Source organism: Bos mutus, chromosome 25 (assembly GCF_027580195.1).
Source record: "Bos mutus isolate GX-2022 chromosome 25, NWIPB_WYAK_1.1, whole genome shotgun sequence".
NCBI classification, from domain to species: domain Eukaryota; kingdom Metazoa; phylum Chordata; class Mammalia; order Artiodactyla; family Bovidae; genus Bos; species Bos mutus.
In genome coordinates this window covers 2,002,281-2,023,196 of record NC_091641.1, presented here as the reverse complement: position 1 = coordinate 2,023,196, position 20,916 = coordinate 2,002,281, and the positions used below count along the sequence as shown (strand labels likewise).

Here is a 20,916-nt window from a genome sequence, read left to right as displayed (position 1 = left end):
AGCATTTTCCCAGCTTCCAAGCTTCTGCTCATTGTTACTTCTACCTGGAAAATAATTTTTCTCTCATCTTTCTGTGGCAGGATGGTCTCTCCTCACCTGCTGGCTGGGCCTTGTCTCTTGGTGGGGAGAGGCGGGCACCCAGGCCAGGCACTACTCCTGTAGAGAATGCCTCCTGGAGCCAGGCCTCCTGCCGATGCCAGGCACCCACAGCTGACACATGCACTGTTCCTGTCTTTAGGGAGCTTACAGTCGCCGGAACCATACAGCCTGGCAGCCGGGATAGCAGTGGGGACTAGGAGATGACAGTCATTTCTCCTGGGGTTGGGAGAGGCCTCCTTAGATGACTGTATTCTTCAGGTGAGTTTCCACCTTGGAAAGGGAGTGTGCCAGATGGCAAAGAAAGGACAGGAAGGGCACTCTTGTCAAGGGGAATATCTTGATCTCAGGAGCCGAATTAGAGGGCGCGAGGGGAGACAGAATTCTATTTTTGTCGAACTGAAATAAAAAAGCCCAAAGCTCCTCCGTGGCTGAATAGGTCAACCTAAGAAGAGTCTAAAACGCCTATTACGAGTAAAAAAGGCTGAAGACAAAAGGGGCCTATTTTTACACATTTTTAAAATACTGAGAAAAAAATTCAGGACGGATTCTGGATGCTTTTCATTGTCTTCTTATACTTAGCTTTAAAAAAAATTTTTTTTTTTTTTTTAATAATTGCTGGCATCCCCTGCTGCCCATGGACGCCTGTGTCTGCAGGGGGCGCACCGGCGGCCACCGTCCCTCCGCCAGGGCGGTGGGCGGGGTCTCCCGGGCCGGTGTGGAACTGACGACTGGCGGGACGGGCTGTCTATCACGGCGTCCCGCCCCCCCCCCCACGTCACATGACGCAGCCCATCATGGCGGTGGGAGCGCGGCCGCCGGGGCCCGCGGCTCTGCAGAGCGGCTGCCGTTGCTGTTGCTGAGAGGCGGCGGCGCGGGCAGGCGGGCGGGCGGGAAGGATGGTGTTTCCGAGGTCGGAGCGGTGGGCGCGGACCAGGAGCCGGGCTGAGGTGTGGCCGAAGCGACGCGTGCCCGAGAGCAGCCGGCGCGGGTGCCGCTGAGGCAGCGGAGGGAGGCAGGACCGACCGGGGGACAGACCGACGGACAGGAGGGAGGGCGACCCGAGAGCCGGCCCCCGGGGCCGCGCGGCGGGCGAGATGCCGGGGCCGCCGCCGCCGCTGCTGCTGTTGTTGCTCCTGGCCGTGGGCCGCGCCGGGGCCGCGCCACTTCCGCAAACAGGTGCAGGTGAGCGGGCCCGGGGCGGGGAGCCGGTGGCGGGGGGCGGCCGGGGAGGAGGCGGCGGGCCCGGCCCGGCCTCGGCGCCGAGGAAGCGGAGGGCCTGCCCGGGGCGGGAGGCCCGGCGGAGCCCATGCTGAGGCGAGGTTCTGCCGCAGGGGCGTGAGGTGGGGGCGGGCTGCCTCTCCAGGGCCGAAGCGGGGGCGAGGCGCTGCGGATGGAGCTCCGGGAAGGCTGCTAGCCGGGCGGCAGCCCCCAGCCCCTCCCCGGGGTAGGCTGCGGTCCCGGCTCTGGACCTGTTGCCCGAAGGTCCTCAGCCTACCTCGCTTCCCGGCAGTTCTGCTTCCTTCCCCAGATGTCACCTGCCTCCTGCGCTTCCCCCCCCCCTCACATTTTATAATAAGAACCGTTTCTTAACCCTAATCGTACTTTTAAATGCAAATGAGTTTGGAGAGCTTCGCAGAGTTTCCTTCGCTCCCTGCAACTCTTTCCGAAGTTGTCAATTGATTTCAAAACGCTGTGCTTTTTATTAGAATTGGATCTCTGGGGATGAGAAGGAAGCAGCTCTATAAATATCTTTATTTTAGGAAGCCAGTGATTAGAGTAGCAGCCTTTGAATAACTATTGACAAAATGGCCCAGGGGGTGATTGAAGTTTCTATTTTAGCTATGTCAGTGTGTGATTTTCTTTTTATTTTTCTCCCATCGTTTTCGTTTGTGGTTTATTTTTCCCTATAAAACTTCAATCCAGGAAAACATATCAAGTTGGATAATTTTCTTTTAAGGAAAAAAATAATCTAGGCTAATTTGCTGTTATCTGCTGCTACTGATCGTTGGATTGAGAGGAGACTGAAATTTCACAGAATCATGGAATTTTAGAGATGGAAGAGGCCTTAAAGAAAATTTAGTCCAATTTTTATCGTTTTGCAATTGAAGATAGTGAGGCCCTGGGGGTCCAATGACCTACCCAAGGTGACACAGCTAAATTGTAGGTGGAGCCACAAATAAAACCAAGGTCTTAGATTCCTCTACTTGTGTGATTTTTCTGCTTTACCATATCAAGTCTCTTAGCTGTTTACAATACTCTTGAGGTCAAGAGTTATTTTAGAATGATGTTAATTGGGTACAGAACGTGGAAGGTACTGTCTCTAGTAAAGACATATTTTTCAAGCACATCTACAATGGAAGCTAATACAGTTGTTTCCAGAGACACACCAGGTCATGTCATTGAGTGCCCTTTAGTGGAGTATTAACTGTTATCATTGTAACATATAGTGTATCACTAAATTTCAGCCACTGCCTTAAATCAGATATTTGTGAGGTGAATGCTGTTTTCTGATCTGATAGATAAGAGGAGCGAACATTATGAGGAGTGTGTAGGCAGCCCAGGTAAGAGTCCCAGAAAGTACCTGGGAAGTTATAAAAGAATATAGGGAGGAATGTCAATGTTGATATTGAAAGATATTCATGGTGAAATGGAAAATTAGCTGCAGAGTAGGATAGTGGGTAAAGAATGTGGATGCAGAAGGGATTCAGGAAGTGTCCAGATGACTTTGCAGTTCATCGAACTTTTACATATTTTGGAGAACAGATTCTATGTAGGAACCTTTGGAAATGTGTCTGCCTATAAATCTCTTAACATGTATTTTATTCCCTTCTTTTCAAATTTTATCGAGGTATGAGTAAAAAAATTGACGTTTTTGTTGGAGTGAGACAGCAATCGGGAAAATTAATCTGTAAATATAAATATCAAATCTTGGCATTAAAAAAAAACATAAAGAGCTATTTGGTGACATATAACAGCTCTTGTAGATTTTCCCTTCGTGTTTGTTGCTTGGAGGGTGTTATGGTGAGACTTGCAGCATGTGGATGACAAGTACTTGCCCGGGTTAAATTATTGGGAAAGAAGCACAATCTCACATAGATCTGGGAGTTTGTATTTCCATTCAAAAGAGATTTTTAATATTTGTAATGGAGATGGATTCTTGACCAAGATGTATTAGATCAAGAGAAATAAAGAAACCTTTGAGCTCGGTGATCAAGAAAGAAGAAGCCCTCTGGAACATACATGGGAGATAAAAAAACAGTTAAACATTGAAAACAGTAACTTTTAAAGCTTTTCATTAACTGGGGGCCTGTACTCCTTACGTAGGGAAGTCTGGCCACTTTCAGATTTCGAGTAGATCCACTGTGTTGGGTCTTTGCCCCCTTGATCTTAATGCTGCTTAAAGTTCTAACTAGTTAATAGTGTCTTGGAGAAAGCATGGCTTATCAACAATAGGTTTGAAAAAGTACTTGCAATTTAGCCCTTGCCATGGGGAAATGAGATGGTTAATTAAAATTGGGCTTTTAAATCGAAATTCGTTTATCCAAAGATTTCTTTGTCATCCAAAATTGTTTCTAGATTCTGAAGTTGAAAAAAGATCATTTACCCATCGGTCATGGTGAGCTTTGTGAATATGCAGATTGCCTTTGCCATCAGGCACGAAGGCATTTCTTGGTTGAATTGCGGCGGTGGATCTCTTTATCACTTAACATCCCTTATGTCCTCCCTGGGGTGGGGGCTCCTTTTCTGAGAATCTGTATTTCTGCAAGGACTGGTTCTCACTTAGGAAGCTTGCGTAAAGAGAAGATGTCCACTGTTATTTACACACACACACACACACTCTTCAGTAGGGGGGGGCTCCTTTTCTGAGAATATGTATTTCTGCAAGAGCTGGTCCTCACTTAGGAAGCTTATGTAAAGAGAGGAAGTCCACTGTTTTTTACACACACTCTTCAGTTACCGAATGTTTTTTAGACACACTCAAGCACTTCAGTTACCAAACTAAGATTACAGTCCGGTCATTCCTACCTTTCTTCTCTTGGAAAATACTTAGGTGCCTTTTGCAAGACTCTGAATTCACATCGTAAAGAAAGATCGGGTACACGTGAGGCATTCCTCCGAGTCCACCGCTCGTTATTAATACCAGGATAGTGGTGAGATTGGGAAACCCACTTGCATTGTTCTGTGGCATGTTAGGTCACAGAGCACAGAGGAAGCTTTTAGCAGCTCCAGATACAGGACCTCACAGAAGTCTGTGAACCCGGTGGGACTCAGCTACTGATTAAACAGTAGCTTGTGAAACCTGGGCTTTTATTTTAGATTAAACAAACAAGCTTGTGTCTTGAAAAAGATTTCTGAAGTAAAGGAAGTGCTCTTTAAAGTATGAATTTTTGTTTGTTTTAACAGCTTCTGAGAAAAATTATTTTCAGCAGATTTTTCGTGCAGATTCTTGTCAGTCTACATGACTGTGAGGCTTGAGATCTGATTTAGGCTGGAAATGCTGTTAATTGCTTTCAATTCGTGATACTTTGGGGTTAAATAAGTACTCTTATTTGCCTAGTAATAGGAAATAGGGCCAGCAACTTTGTAGCATCAGCATTGAAGTTATCAAATCTCTGCAGTTTTGCTAACTGTTGATGTAGTTCTCTTGAAATTTAGAGTCCTTGGGCCCTCTGTATCTCCTGTGGGTATAGAGATAGCAGCTTTATATTTAATAATAATAATAATAAACCGCCCTGTAATGTAAATGTCACGTAGGGGATGCCCAGGGTTCTGAAATGGTTAAACAGACAAGTCCTCAAAAAAGTCCCACAGGCAGGCATATAAAAAGGATCCAACTTTTCAGCCCGGTTGGGAGTAAAATTCAGCCTGGTTGGGAGTACCAATCACAGGAGGAGTAGGTCCTGCAGCCAGAACTTGGCCTTTGGAGTTGGTCTGGGTATGAGACCTTCCTCTGCCACTTTAATAGCTTTTAAGACCTTGGCCCGTCACTTGACCTCTCCGAGCTTCTTAGTACTCACTCAACTTTTTAAAAAGGGATAGTGATGATATTTACCTAAGGAGTTGCTATCACAGGGTAGCCATGTCTGCTACAGGTCAGGCCCTTGACAGCGTAGATTTCTTTGTAGATTTGGTGGGTCATCATAGAGTTGACTAATGGTAGGCGCTGTTGTCAAAGAAGGAACTCAGCATGGGAGCCGCTTAAACATGGAGTGCCTGAAACTTACAGATGTTAAAAAAAAAAGTCTTTGTTTCTCAAAATAACAAGTTGTGATGGGTGAAGATGAGATCCTTTAGAGAGAAATCTGGCTTACTGAAGTATGATCTATAGGCTGGTGGTGTTGCTTCTTGAAATTCACAGCCTTGGGGAATTATGCTAGAAATTTTTAAGATGATCTGGATCAGTGTTCTTTTATATAATAAACCTGTTTTTGAATGTCAAGATGACTAAAGCTCTTGGATGTGAACGACTGCTGGTTTTAACTTATTTAAAGGAACCGCGGGTGATCTAAGTTGGTTTGATCCCAAACAAAAATTGTACACTCGCAGAAAGCATCCGTGAAGGCAGCAGGTTCACCCGGGCTGTGCTCGGACCAGCCCAGGGCTGAGGTTTCCCCTTAGAAAATGTCATTCGGAGAGATGAATGTGACAGACTTGCTTTTTCTCTCTCACTCACTCACTCTTAAAATCATGTGTGTTTGCAGGCTTCTAGTGTTGCTTCACTCGGAAATTTTTATGTATTACTCAGACATGGGGAAAGGGATATTATAGAAAGGAGAAGCTGGACAAGCATTCCTGGTAGAAAACAGACTACTCTATCTGAGGTGGTTTTTCGATTCAAATCTCTATTTTTCTGTGACTCCTCATATGAAGACACTGTAAGAACCCTGAAGAAATGCAGTGAAATCTATGTCGGGGCAAAATATTGGAGTGAAGTATTTTTAAATTGTAGCGAATGACTAATTTGGAACCATGCCTTGGCATTACAGTTATTTGCCACAGAGAGAACAGTCATATCAGAAAAATAACCTCAATCTTTCACAAGAAGGTTCTGTGCAGAGGTTAGCTCAGTGCAGAGATTGCGAATTTCATTTGACTTTATTGTGATTCAAGTGGGGAAACATGAGAACAGCTGATGCCAAACATCTCAGGTGCCTGAACCCACAGCCTGGTGTGCGCCTTTCCTCCTCTGAAAGCCTCTGCCGTTTCTTCTTGGCTGCATAAGAGCGGTTTGCTCCCCTTCTGCCTCCCTGGGGCTTCAGCCGGCTGGTGGTAAACCTTCCATTTTGTTTTTGGCAGCTTGGCACATTTTCATTTTACTATGTTATGTTTGTTTTAAAAGGTTGGAGTTACCATCACATCAGACCCCTTGTGCTGGGGTGGGGCTTGGGTAGCCCCCGGCCTCCAGCCTACGGCCCCTGCTTGGGCAGCATTGGGCAGAGAGGTCATTGCAGCTGGGTTTCTGCTGCCCTGGCCTCTGCTCACCCCACTTCATCACGGGTTTTTTTTTTTTTTGGCTGCACCAAGAGGCCTGTGGGATCTTAGTTCCTTGGCCAGGAGTGGAACCTGGGCCCTCTACAGTGGAAGGGGCAGTCTTAACCTCTGGACTGCCTGGGAATTCCCCTCACGGCACTTTCTTACTAGCTAAACTGATCTGCTCAGCGTTTGCAAAATATGCTGCTGCGATTCCTGTCTTCCAGTGCTTCACATTCTGTTAGCAGGTGCCTGACTCTTCGCCATGTGTGTCTTAGGTGCTGTCATCTCTTTGTCTTTGTCTTTTCTTTTAAACCTCTCTACAACCCCAATTTCCCTGCTAAGACCTCTTTGCCCAGGCTTAGTGATTGCTGGACTTCCCTGGTGGCTCAGATGGTAAAGAATCCACCTATAATGCAAGAGACCTGGCTTTGATTCCCGGGTCGGGAAGATCCTCTGGAGAAGGGAATGGCAACCCACTGCAGTATTCTTGCCTGGAGAAGTCCTTGGACAGAGGAGTCTGGACGGCTACAATCCATGGGGTCACACAGAGTTGGACACGGCTGAGCAACTAACACTTTAGTGTTTACCTCCCCTAATGAACCCCTAGAGTGTCCCCTTGTGGGGCAGGAGGTTCCAGGGGATGCAGGATGAAAACTGGTCTTTTTTTGACATTGGAACTTTTAAATTTATTTTCATTTCATCCTTAATGTTGGCTTTCGTGAAGGTATAGAATACATTGGTACACGAATGCATTTGTATGATTTTGTAAACAAATTTACAAGAAATGGAAGAAATACAGAGAAAACTTACTGGTGAGCTGTGTCATCAAAAAAAGGTTTGGGTTTGTGGTACAAGCCTACCATGTGCATTTATTAAATACCACCTTTGTAAATAAAATTATAACTTGGAGTGTAGTTGGTTTACAATGTTGTGTTAGTTCCAGGTGTATAGCAAAGTGATTCAGTTATACATATAGCTATTCCTTTTCAGATTTTTTTTCCCACTTAGCTTATTACAGTATATTGAGTAGGGTTCCCTCTGCTCTACAGTAGGTCCTTGTTCGTTATCTATTTTAAATATGTGTGAATGTGTTAATCCCAAATTCCTGGTTTATCTCTCCCCCCGCCTTTCCGTGGTGGCCCAAATGGTAAAGAATGCCTGCAATGCAAGAGACCAGAGTTTGATCCCTGGTTCAGGAAGATCGCCTGGAGAAGGAAATGGCAACCCACTCCAGTCTCTTTGCCGGGAGAATTCCATGGACAGAGGAGCCTGGCCAGGCTACAGACCATGAGGTTGCAAAGAGTCAGACATGACTTTTCCTACCACCTGTTCTAAGTCCTGTCTCTTCACCTGGATTGCAAGCCTCAGTATTGCTCGTAATTGCATGGTATCTCACATTTAGTTGAAGTTTGTGGGTGATGCTGAAGTTTGATGAAGGTGGTGCTGGAGAACTGTTTCCCCCAGACCAGTACTCAAGTGTCCATGAGTTAAGACGAGAGGGTGTCAGCTTAGAGCCTCTCATTCTCTTAACTTTACCTTCAGCCAGCCCTGTCCCTCACCCAGAAGGAGGCCGTTTATAGTTGTTTTATTTTTAGTTGTAAATTTTTTTCTTTTAGAACAATTCTAGATTTACAGGAAAGTTGCAAAGATGGTACAAAGAGTCTCTGTGTATCCTTTGTCCAGTTTTCCCTTTTGACATTTGTAACAACCAGGAGCTGGTTCTAATGCACGGTTATTAACCAGCGCCCAGACTCTATCAGGTTTCTTTCCTGTTTCCCTGACATCCTTTTTCTTGTTTCGGGATCCCACGTGTGTCTGGTCGTCACATCTCCTTGGGCCCCTCCAGTCTGCTCCCTGTTTTTGGTGATCTTGACACCGTGCGGAGTACTGGTCGGGTGTTTTGTAGCATTATCCCCCCAGCTGGTGCGTGTTGATGTTTTTCTCAGGATGAGGCTGGGCTGCTGTGTTTGTGTGGGAGGAAGCCCGCAGAGTGACAGTACCGTTATCATCACGTCATGTCAAGGGTATGTGCTCTCACGACGATGGGCCCTGGCCCCTTGGCTGAGGTGCTGTTTGTCGGCTGCCGCCTCTGCCAGTCACACACGCCCTTTTCTGTACCGCACATGTGCCCGGCCCCTGCGAGCAATTCGCCACCTCCTTGAGGGAGAAGCATCTATGGAAGTTACTCAGGATTCTGTGTAGGAGATTTAACTGTTCTTCCCTGTGTATTTCCTTGTTCAGTTATTTATATCAGTATGCACATGAGGATATTGATTTTTACACTTTGGGTTATAATTCGATACTGGTATTTGTTTTGCTGCTTAAATGGGCCGTTGGGAGCTCTTTCAGTTGGCTCCTATGTCCTGCAGACACACATCCATCTTTTTTTTCCAAGCACTTCCTTGTTCTCCGGCCCTGTGAGAAGCTGTGGCTCCCCTGCTCCGGTCCACGTCTCTAGGGCTTCCTTTTATTAGAAACCGGGGTCTGGGCCCCGGATTTGCCCACTGCTACTGCTTATAACAGGGTTTTGATCCTCTGCTTCCTGTACCTAATGCCAGGTGCTGGGAAAAGAGAGCAAGCGAGGGATTTGGCGGGACCAGGGGCCTCCTGGGGAGGGGTGACCCTGTGCGTGTTGGACCCTGTCACTTGGCCGCCTTTTAACTTTTTTAACACCGTCGTAAATACTGTACATCCCGTGCTTGTGGTATAATGGTACTGGCAAGAAGTTATTTTTATTTTTAGAGCAAATATTGTTGTTGGGAGCTTTTATTTACTCTCTCCAAGAGCAGCCTCATCTAGAAGAAGATGAGGGAAACCTTTTAAGCTTAAGGCTACAGTTAGAATTACTTCAGGGAGTCTTATCAGCTTTGGAAATTGTTGAACGGGATTATAGGCAACACCTTTAATTGGTGAAAGTTCAGATGAAATGTCCAGTGGCAAGTCACTTGAAGAGCACAGAGGGCTGGAGCCTTGCTTTGATCTTTTTACAGAGCTTTTGGCTTCTTTTCATTTCTTTATTATGGAACATTTCAAACATAACACAGAAGTAGAATAAAGAATATAACGAACCGTCATGTGCCTGTCACCCAGCATGAGCAGCTTTAAATTTATAATGTTGTTCACGTGGGCCTTTTTCACCTGCCTGGCGGTCCCCGTTGGTTTGATATCAGTCCCGGCCATAGTATCAGTTCAGCTGAAAATGTTTCAGGAAAAAATAAAGCTGTTTTTATAAAACAGAATCATTTACGTCAAGATCAGCTGGGTGCTTGTAGAAATGCAGATTTGGGGGCCCCCAGACGCACCAGCTGAATTGGAATTCTGGAGGTTGGCCCAGAAATCTGCATTTGTAATACTTCTGTGGTGATTTCTCCAGCCGCACAACACGAAATGCTTGATCGTGCTGCACGCGCTTTCTGTCGTTCAGTCGTGCCTGACTCTCTGTGACCTCCTGAACTGTCGCCCGCCAGGCTCCTCCTCTGTGTGTGGGGCTCCCCAGGCAAGAACAGTGGAGTGGATTGCCATTCCTTCCTCTAGGGTGTCTTCCCAACCCAGGGAGTGAACCCACGTCTCCTGTGTGTCCTTGGCAGGCAGGTTCTTTCTCACTGAGCCACCTGGAAAGCCTGTCGTCTACTAGAGGCGAGATAATATCAGTTATTTAATAGGAACCTGTTAACTTGGGGAGCTTGTGAGACTCAAGGAAGGAAGAACAATTTAAAATTAAAAAATTAATGTCAACACTTAAGATCTGAAGAGATCTCTGCTCCTGATCACCGTACGTGAATATTGTTCTGAAGAATCTTCCTGTGAGAAGTTATGTGTGCTATAACCACAAAGGAATGTAAAAACTTCAGGGCAGAACACACACCACCTACCACTCCAAAGGCCTTTTTTTTCTTTTCCTCTGTAATTTTAACCCTTTCTCTGGGAGGCGGTGTAAATAATAACCTCTTTACATTTTATAAATACTCTGCATAAGTAATCAGTTATAGAGCTGTGAGCTGGTGGCCTGACAGTCAGTTGCCAGCGCTGTGAGCTGAGTGCCTCGTGGTGCAGATGGGCCTGCCCCGGCCTGCTGGGTCTTAGCCCACTGCAGCCCAGACCAGCAGGGAAACTCGGCAGGTGGAACTCAGGATGCTCCCGGCTCCCCGGGTGACGCGTGTGCACGCTGTGTGAGAGCCCCTGGTTCTCGACCTACAGGACAGCCATGTGGTGTGATAACCATGTCATTAACACTTTACTATAAAAAAAAAGTTAGTTTTTCTCAGCCGGATTCTTTTGGAATAGCTTCATATTTGTAGCCCATTTTATATTTTTCAACAGGTGACTGTTTTTTTAAGCTTGTTGATGTATTTTAATGTATTTGCTGTGAGTGTATTGATATGTACAAAATATGATGAGCTAAAGAAAGAAAACTCTCTCTCAGAATGCTTCAGTGTGACAACTGTGTAATGAGTTGGGTTTGATTAAGGACATCATAGACCCACACACTAGTACAGATAATTTGGGACTTTTTTTTTTTTTGCAACATGTATGCCTTACCTAGGAGAAAAGAATTTGATTTTAAGCATCTAGGCTAGTAATTTTTGAGAGAGAAGTTGCTCTTATCCAAAAGTGAAACCACTGTGATGTCAGTTTTAAAAACTCAGTTTTTTTTTCTCTCTTTGAGGTCCACGTTCAAAGTCCATTCTGAAAATGTCTTTTTTTCCCTTTTTGCTACACTGAACAGGAGGCTTGCGTTAACGTGCTGTAATTGCAGCCTTTAATTATGGTGAGTGAATCTCTAAGCCATTCTGGACTTAGAAGTCAGAGGTGGATGAGTTTGCAGTTATTCTGCACATTTAAAATATTTCCTCTGACCAACCAGTAATTGTAAAATTCTGTAGCTTCAGCTTCTTACTGTAAAACTGAAGGTTGTGATCTACTGGTTACCTCTCAGATTAGTCTCTGAATTTAAGTTTAAAGCATCTTTCACGCTGCAGATTCTTCCTCAGAACCCTCCATAAATTCAACCTGCGCTCCTTCCAACAGGAAAAAAAAAAACTCCTTTTTCCCAGGGCTGCCTGGCAGTGTGCCTCCTGGAGCGGTTCAGCGTCAGCAGCAAGTGTTACTTTCCAAGGATGCAGCCTGCCGGTTCCGGGCCCAGAACCCCCCGCACCCTCCCCCCGCATCCCGACTCTGACTTTAGACCGTTATTAAAACTCAGCGCACCCGGACACTGATTGCTGGTGAGGCACTGAAAAATAACAAACTTAACGAAAATAGTGCCCTGAGAACACTCCACCAGAGGGCTGCTGCCAGGGTACACGCCAGAAGTCTGTAATTCAACTTGGTTTGCTTTTTAAAAAAAAAAAAAAATTAACTTCAATAAAAGATCTGATAACCAGTTTTCACCATTTTTCACTCACTGTTCAAGTGAGACACTTGGTGGACTCGTCCAGGTTTGGACTTATAAAATCTTTGTGTGAGAACTTCAGAGCAGAAAGGCCAGTTCTCAGGGGAGGGAGGTGGGGCCCTGGGACAGGGAGCAGTCAGTTCAACGCCGTGGAGCCGTCAGAGCCGGACTTCATCGTGGGCTGAGGGGACCTGACGCCTGCCCGCCCAGTTCTCAGGCGCTCTGCCTCGTGCTCACAGGACACTTTGATTAGAGTGATGCACGTGCATGGCTGCTCCCGGTTATTTTTCCTCTGGATATTTATTTCCGTTTTTTTATCTGAAAGTCCTAGGTGAAATTCAGAGGTATCTATTGTTTAATTGACCCTTGAAATAGTAAATATAATTCCTTATGAGTTAGGAGACTGACATGCCGACTTCCATAATAAGGCTCAGAAAAGCACATTTTTTTTTTTTTTAATTTGTTAGAACAACCACTGCTGCCTCTGAGTTGAGTTGCAGTGTTTAATTAAAGGTGATAAAAAATATTTCTGACTTGAAAGAAATCTAATCATAAACTTGTAAATACTCACTTGTGAACACGAAAAGTACTTCAGGTGCTGTGATTAAATCAGTGCTGATGAGGCCTGGACCCTGTCAGGAATCTGCTGGAGGCTGTGGATCCCAGGAAGAGTGCTGGTGAGCAGATGGCTTGTGTACGCATGGTGAAGCGTCTCGGGCAGGTGTCAGGAAATGTGCCTGGCGTCCTGGACACACCTTCCTCAGCTCTGTAAGACCAGCGCCTTGATGGGTGCCCTTGACCCTGTGCTTCCTCAGCTCTGCTTCCTCCCAGGGCTCAGGCAGCTGCAGCAGCTTCCGGGTTCTGTCCTGGACCCTCTCCTGGTTTACTTATATTAGATGATTATTTAACGTGTATATTTTTCTGTATCATAGCTTTATTCTACTTTGGAATAACTTTGTTAGTATAAGTTTTCAGTTCAGTCGCTCAGTCATGTCCAACTCTTTGCGACCCCATGGACTGCGGCACACCAGGCCTCCCTGTCCATCACGAACTCCCAGAGTTTGCTCAAACTCATGTCCATTGAATCAGTGATGCCATCCAGCCATCTCATCCTCTGTCGTCCCCTTTTCCTCCTGCCCTCAATCTTTCCCAGCATCAGGGTCTTTTCAAATGAGTCAGCTCTTCGCATCAGGTGACCAAAGTATTGGAGTTTCAGCTTCAGCATCAGTCCTTCCAATGAGTATTTCAGGACTGATTTCCTTTAGGATAGACTGGTTGGATCTCCTTGCAGTCCAAGGGCCTCAGGAGTAGTTAAAAAAAAAAAAGTGCAAACCATTCTTTCAGTTCTTTTGCTGTTGATCACCACGTTTCTTTCCAAGTCACTTTTAAAATGCCGTCCTCGTCTGCTTTCTGTGCAGCTTGTGCCCCTTGTCTCCATCTGTGTCCACAGCATCGTCATTCCTGTTTGACCCTGTTTCTTTATCCCATTCCTTAAATTTTGTCCCCCCGCCCCAGCGCCTCTGTTTTCTATTCTATTACCCCTGTGTGCTCTGTTTGTATAAGTTAATGCACGTGGATGTTTGTAAAGTGAAAGTGTTCCGGAGCTTATGATAAAAATAGCCTGGTGAGCCCCTGTCCTGTCCTTCCTCATCCCTACTCTTTGCTCCCCCTCATCTTGCTGAAGAACTGTTCCTTGGTTTAAGTAGATACTGAGTTTCTACCGTGGAAGAAGAGAATGTATGTACCCATACACTCTTCCCCTTCTCAGCATCATTGTTTACACTTCTTGGTTAAATCAGCACTCAGCGTTCATATTTCTATGACTACAGATTATTCACAGCTGGCCCTATCGTGTTTCTGATGATTAAATTTCTCTGACATGTCTCGTGTTTCCTGGACGTTGTTGTCATTTCCTGAGTTTTTCGTGCGTGTGTCATTAGTTCGTCCCGCCCTCCTCAGCAAGAGTTGAATCTCCGCTCAGCGGCTGTGCCCGGGCCAGGCCCAGGCGGGGGCTCTGCTGCCGGGCCCTGGGCACCTGACTTCCTGCCTGCGTGCCCTCGGTTCCCCTCCCGGGATGGGAGCTTTGGGGACCTCGTCTCTGCGTTCCGGAAAGTGGCAAGGCGATGCCTTGGCGTGAGTCTTTGCCGTTCGCCCCACTCACCCAGACAGGTGCTCTGCGGGTCTCTTGAATGTGGAGAGAGGGTGTGGTTCCAGAAGAATCTCGTCACACATTTTAAAAGATCCCTTTTCTTTCCCTTCTGGGACTTCTGTTGGTTCAGTGCTGGGCTCCTTGGAGTGAGTCTTGACGCTTTTTGTTCGTGTTTCATCTCTTCCTGCTTCTCTGCGGCTGTCTTTGTTTTTTTCTATTACATTTTATTTCCAGGAGTTTTTCCTCCCCACCCCCTTCTAAATAGCATCTTCTCATGAGTGTAGTATCTTCTTTTATTTCTGAGGGTATTAATTATAGTTTTGTATAGTTTTTTTTTTTGTTAAACCCTTGTATCGTCTGCCTCCTTCAAGTCCCCTTTTTCTCTCTCTGGGTCCGTCACTTGCTTTGACCGTTTTTCAGGAGGGTTTTCTCAGACGTCAGGTCATCTTTGAGAGCCTGCCTGTGTTGAAGAGTGAGGGGCACTGATGGGAGGTCCTCCACGACCCTTCCCCTCACACTCTGTGTCGCCCCTACCCCCACGTCCTGGGCATCCCCACCCCACTGCCCCGGAATGAGGCGTGCCTCCTGCTCCCCACTCATCTGGGCATCACCCCGTGGGAGCTCTGTGACCTGGGAGAAGCAGCTCTGCCTCTCCAAGGCTCAGCTTCTTCTCTTTAGTGTGGGGCTTCAGATAGACACCCCCACCCCAGCCACAGAAGGTTGCTGTGGGGTTGGTGAGATTAAAACAGTGCCTGGAGCATAGTAAGCACTGCTAAGTGTTAGCTGTTTTCCTAACCACCTGGGGCCAAACCACCATCATCTCTCATGTGAATTCCCTAATATGAGAATGTGTTCCCTGATTACTTGACAGTCTCCCCTGCTTTATTTTTCCACATGGCTCATCACCATCCCAGGTACTGTATGCTTTTTAATTTGCTTGTGGTCTATCTCCCTGCAGGAGAGCAGACGCCGCAAGTGCAGGGCTCCGTTCTTCCCACTTCCGTGCGTCTGAAACCTGCAGCTGTGTCTGTCCTGCAGGAGATGCTTGGTGAACACTTGCTGAATGAGCCAACATCTTGGGGGTTGGGGTCGCTTCCTGATGGGTGAACTTCACAGTTGGGTGATGGAATAGCCGTTTCCATGAGAGACATGCTGGCCCCAGGACTCCTCTGATTATCTGTAGGTCTCTTGTCTTGGGCTGGACGCCTAAGTGTCTGGAAACACCCAGTTGTATTGGGTTAAATTGTGATTAGGTTTGGTTTTCTGTATAATATAAAGACAAAAATCAGGGCATTATCAGGTAGGAGACCCTCGGTACTCTCCCCTTGATGCTCTGCAGAACCTTGTCCACTGGTGTAAGCAGTTTCCGGCTTAGTTATGAAGGTAGTGCTTTATTATGGAGAATTTTGAACATTTGTGAAAGTAGAAAAGTACAGTGAATTTTCTGTACCCCTGCCCCAGTCCATCCGTCCCTTTGGCCAGTCCAACAGCATCCAGACACCATCTGCTTCCTCTCTGAAGAGAGAAGTTTTAAACACACTTTGCCTGGAAATGTGTTTTAATTATATTGGCAAGAGTTTTAAGTTAGACCTTAGGAATTCCTGTCAGAAAGGTTCTAAGACCATTCGCTTCATCAAGGTGTTGTAGGAAATTTTAGAGAAACAGGTGGGCACGTTTTTCTAGGACGTTAAGGGTCAGCCCTGCCTGGGAGGTAAGGAGCATCTAGGTCATCTCTCATTTCCTTTTTGGCCTTCTGTGCAGAAAGTGTTAGCTAAGTGTTGTGAACACAGTACTGCCATTGACTTGCCTGCACGGTGCTGCAGGCTTCAGCGGGAAGTGGCATAGAAAGCCCGAATGTCCCTTTCTCTCGACGTCAGTGGTGCACCGAAGGGAGCGGTTGTGAGGGACGAAGCCCTGGGACACTGGCCCTGCGCTTCTGCTTCTCGGACCAGTGCTGCCTGGTGGGCTGGCGTCCCCGACCGCAGGGAGGTCCTGACTCAGAGTGTTACAAACATCCGACACCGTGGATGACTCCGCACGTCGGCTGTGCTGTCAACCTAATTAAGGTTCTGGTTTGTAAGTGTGGCTCCTGCCGCCGTTTTCCTGTGGTGTGGGGCCTCGGCGCCTGGCGGGCGTTATCTAAACCTGGCATTCCCTTGACCAAGCCATGCCACCATGCTGCGTCGCTCTTCTGCGGTAGCCTCCGTCCTCGTCAGTGCTTTTAAAATTGGAATGAAACGAGCCTCTGGTAACAGATTTTATTGGAAACAGCTGAGAGAAACAGCAGCTTCATCTGAAATGATCTCATTCCCAGGTACTCAAAGCGCACCACGTCTGCAGCTGAGCAAAGGGGGCTGGGCTGACCTTGGAGAGCACGCCACTGATGACCACACCGCGTGGTGTGTTCTTCTGGGTTGTTGATGTCCTGGCTTCTGGGTCTTTGTGGAACCTCTGATCCATCCACATCATGTCAGCACGCTACTTGTTCAGTGCTGGGCTTCACTTTCCCTGCCTCATATTAGAGTTCATCGGAGAGAGTCTAGAGTGTTGAATGTTATTATAAATAGGTGTATTGTTAGGTTGAGAGGCCAGGAAAACCTTTAGTGACTGAAGATTCCATGTACAGGAAACCGTTGATAGATGGGTCTATAATCTTGAGGCGTTAAATAAAAATGTGTGATCTGCTCTGGTGGTCTCCATATTTTTCCTCAAGTAGTATGATGATAATTCATTCGACTCGTCTCCAGGGAGGAGAGCTACTTGTCAGGATGTTGGAAGAGGAAGATGGACTGGATGTCAGGACCGGTTTGGAAGACTGCCGGTCCTTCGCTTCCCGAGTTCTGCCTGGTCAGTCCGGTGGGCACCAGCTTCAGTTGTCAAGTGGACACCTGAGTGTCTCACGTGTGTCTCCTGAGGGTGAGGGTGAAGAGCAGAAGGGTGATGCGTGTGTGTGGCACTCACTCAAACGGCCGTTCAGTGCGTTCCCGTTTTCACACCACAGCTTCCTGGGAAGCCAGCAAGGAAGGGGAAGGCAGTGGATACTTGTCTCTGATGCCGACAAGGAGGGGTCCCCTGCCAGCGAGGACGGTGTTCCTAAATCAATCCATTTACCGTGTTAGGGGCCCAGCTGAGCCCCCTCCAGCTTGGAAAGGTGACTGTATCGGAGGACCAGGCCTTTGAAGAAGTGACTGTGTTAGAAACGAGGCCGTTAGCTGCTAACCCAGTATGCCTGGGGCCCTCGCTCGAAGAGGAGGTTTGAAGCGAAGAGCCGTCGGACGCTCGCGAGCAGCCGGCCGCGGTCTGCAGGCCCCAGGGGAGGCCTTGGGAGGAGGCGGCCCCGCCGGCCTGGGGCTTGGGCTTCCAGCCTGCAGGGTGCGCGGCGGTCGCGGAAGCTGCCGGCCGTGGTGATCCGTTACGGGGTTCGGGCAGGCTGCCGCCCCGCGTTCAGACCCGCGCAGAGCTGGCGTTGCGTCTGTGAAGGCGGCCGTTGCGGTTCCCGTTCCCAGTGTCGGAGGAGGCCCCGGGGGCTCCTTGTGTGCGGGGGCCCTCCCCGCGTCCGGCGCCCATGTGGGAGAGGGGCCTCCGAGCCTCCTCCTGCCGCCGGCGGGACCGCTCTGGCGGCTTCACGGGAGAGGAGACCTGCGGAGAGCGGGGCGTGTGGGTCAGATTCTCATCACAGGAGAACGTCGGCTCCGGCAAACGCAGCTTTTAAGACATGGAAGAGTTTTGCGGCTAAACAGGCGTTGCAGAACGGACAGGTGAAGAGTGTGTGGGGAGCTGTGTGTGAGCTGAGGAGCCAGTGGAAAACTGGCGGGGGCGGGGCCCCAGGCTGTGGACTGAGAGTGTGTGGTGATGGGAGAACCCTTGCTGAGCAAGAGCACAGGGAATGCTACTTTTTGGTCTTATTTGTTTGACCCCAAAAGTCTGAATTTATCCTGTTAACCGGTACGTCTATGATGGATTTTGGGGGAGGGGGAGAAGGTGAACTTGAAGGCTGAGGTGACAGAGGGTCCATCTGGAAGGACTGGGAGTGCCTTTGCTCCCGGTGGAGAGCCTGGCCAGGGTCTAGAGGGCCGGGGACTCTGCACGGCTTGTTAAGGAGCTTGGACTTTGGGCTGATGACCCAGGAAACCCTTCTGTTGAGACAGATGAGAACACAGAGCACCCCTGGCGTCCTCCCTGGAGGCGCCCTCTCTGGCCCGCTGGTGACCTCGTGTGACACTGTCCTGACCTGTTCTCTTTCTTGCTGATTTTTTTTGTTTTCATTTAAACGTACGGCCTGCAGATGGGTTAAACCGAACACCTATCCTGAATTCATGCACCGCAGCCCTAACCTCTGATAACTCAGAGTGTGAACTGATTTACAGACGGGGTCTTACAGAGGTGACGAGGTGAAGATGAGGTTGTGAGGAGGGCTGTGGTTCAGCATGAGCGTGTCCTTGTGCACAGGGGACATTTGGACACAGAGACAGACAGGCACAGGGGGAAGGCCGTGTAAAGATGCCAGGGAGCCGCAGGCCGCGTCCCACAGCCCCACGGAACCAGCCCTGCCCACCCTTCATCTGGGACTTGCAGCCTCCAGAACTGTCTGTGCCAGTTCGTGCTCCGGGACAGCGTTTCCAGCAAACTAACACACGGATTGTAAATTGTTATAGCTACTTTTTCCCCCCCTATTTAAGCTTTACTTAATAGATGTGAAGAAATTATTTAATAAATGAAAAACTTCAAACATACATAAGACCAGACGGGCTACAGTGAGTTCCTGTGTACGCACCTTTCACCCAGCTTGAATCCGCTGGAGGCCAGCCTGCTTCATGCTACCCCCATCACTTTCTCTACCCTCATACTACCTTGAAGCGAATTTCAGACATAGCTAAGTGGGTCACCATCTGTAAGAGGTTAAGACTACTCTTAAGAACAGAAGCAGTGTCGCACTCTTCCCGGGAGAACTAAACCATGCTTCTCTCATGCGGTCACTTGTCAGTGCACAGATTGCCAGCTGTCTCAGTGTTGTCATTTTTTTTTTTTCTTACGGTTTTGAATCATGTTCAGATAACACCTGTACATTGTACTTTGTTGCTATGTCTTTCTTAAACTCTCTTCTAATTCCTTCTTCATCTTTCTTTCTCTCCTTGTAATCCATCAGGTTTTTCTCCTTGAGTGTTTTTCGTAACCTGAATTTTGCTGGTTATGTTCTTGTTATGGAATTCAATGCATTCCACTATTCTATTTCCTGTTAATTGGTATTTAGACCTGGAGGCTTGGTCAGATACAAGTTTGATATTTTGTTACTATTGGGTTGTTTGGTTTGGGCAGTACTTCTGTAGTGGGTGATGGTGTGTTTCTCCATCTGGAGGCACATAATGTCAGATTGTCTTTTTGAATCATTATTGTTCAGTTGCTAAGTTGTGTCCAGCTGTTTGCCATCCTATGGACTGCAGCACACCAGGCTTCCATGTCCTTCATGGTCTTCCTGTCTTCACGGTCTGTTCAGATTCACGTTCATTGAGTCAATGATGCCATCCAACCATCTCATCCTCTGTCATCCCCTTTTCCTGCCCTCGATCTTGCCAGCATCAGGTCTTTTCCAGTGAGTCAGCTCTTCACATCAGGTGGCCAAAGTATTGGAGCTTCAGCATCAGTCCTTCAAATGAATAGTCAGGGTTGATTTCCTTTAGGATTGACTGGTTTGATCACCTTGCAGTCCAAGGGACTCTCAAGAGTCTTCTCCAACACAATTCAAAAGCATTAATTTTTCGGCCCTCAGCCTTCTTTATGGTCCAACTCTCATATCTGTACATGACTACTGGGAAAACCATAGCTTTGACTATATGGACCTTTGTCAGCAAAGGGATGTCTCTGCTTTTTAATATGCTGTCTAGGTTTGTCATAGCTTTCCTTCTAAGGAACAAGAGTCTTTTAATTTCATGGCTGCAGTCACCATCCACAGTGATTTTGGAGCCCAAGAAAATAAAATCTGTCACAGCTTCCAATTTTCCCCCTTCTGTTCGCCATGAAGTGATGGGACTGGATGCCATGATCTTAGTTTTTTGAATGTTGAGTTTCAAGCCAGCTTTTTTGCTCTCTTCTTTTTCTCTCTCCGCATCAAGAGGCTCTTTTGCATTATTAGCTATTGGTAGTGAGTGTCCCATCATGCATAATGCTCCCTGGTGATTCAGATGGTAAAGAATCCACCTGCCAATGCAGGAGACATGGGTTCCATCCCTGGGTGGGGAATATCCCCTGGAGAAGGAAGTGGCAAGCCACTCCAGTATTCTTGCCTAGGAAACTCCGTGGACAGAGGAGGCTGGTGGGCTATAGTCCATGGGTTCGCAGCAGAAGAGTCAGACATGACTTAGTGACTAAACAACAACAACCACAAAATACTATTCTTTTTGTTTTTTGTTTTTTTTTGAAACAACTATTTAAGAATGTAAACACTATTTTTAGCTAGCAGGCCATACCAGAACTAACAGTGGGCAGCATTTTGAGCTATTGGTAGTGACCAGTAGTTTCCTGACCAAACTGACCATAGTTTCCTGATTCCTTTTCTAGGCTATATATACCTGTGACATAAAAGGAAATATCCATTTGGTCTTTGTCCCCTTTTCTGGCCCAGAGTTCCTAAAGCCCTGGGCATTTCCTTACTGGGAGGAATGATAGCATCTGTTATTAATGACAAGCCCCTCCCACCACACCTGAATTTATGTTAATGCAGCGAATGTTCAGTTCAGTTCAGTCACTCAGTCGTGTCCAACTCTTTGCGACCCCATGGACTGCAGCACGCCAGGCTTCCCTGTTC

General features: G+C 47.4%; 1 protein-coding gene across 1 annotated transcript in view; it reads left to right on the top strand.

Annotated features, from left to right (window-relative positions):
- The first annotated feature begins 885 nt into the window (after positions 1-885).
- The window catches only part of LMTK2 (lemur tyrosine kinase 2), a 75,590-nt gene continuing 55,559 nt past the window's right edge, over positions 886-20,916 (top strand). Inside the window, 1 exon segment of the mRNA XM_070362765.1 lies at positions 886-1,281. Coding sequence (XP_070218866.1) covers positions 1,194-1,281 — 88 coding nt within the window. The 5' untranslated portion in view covers positions 886-1,193.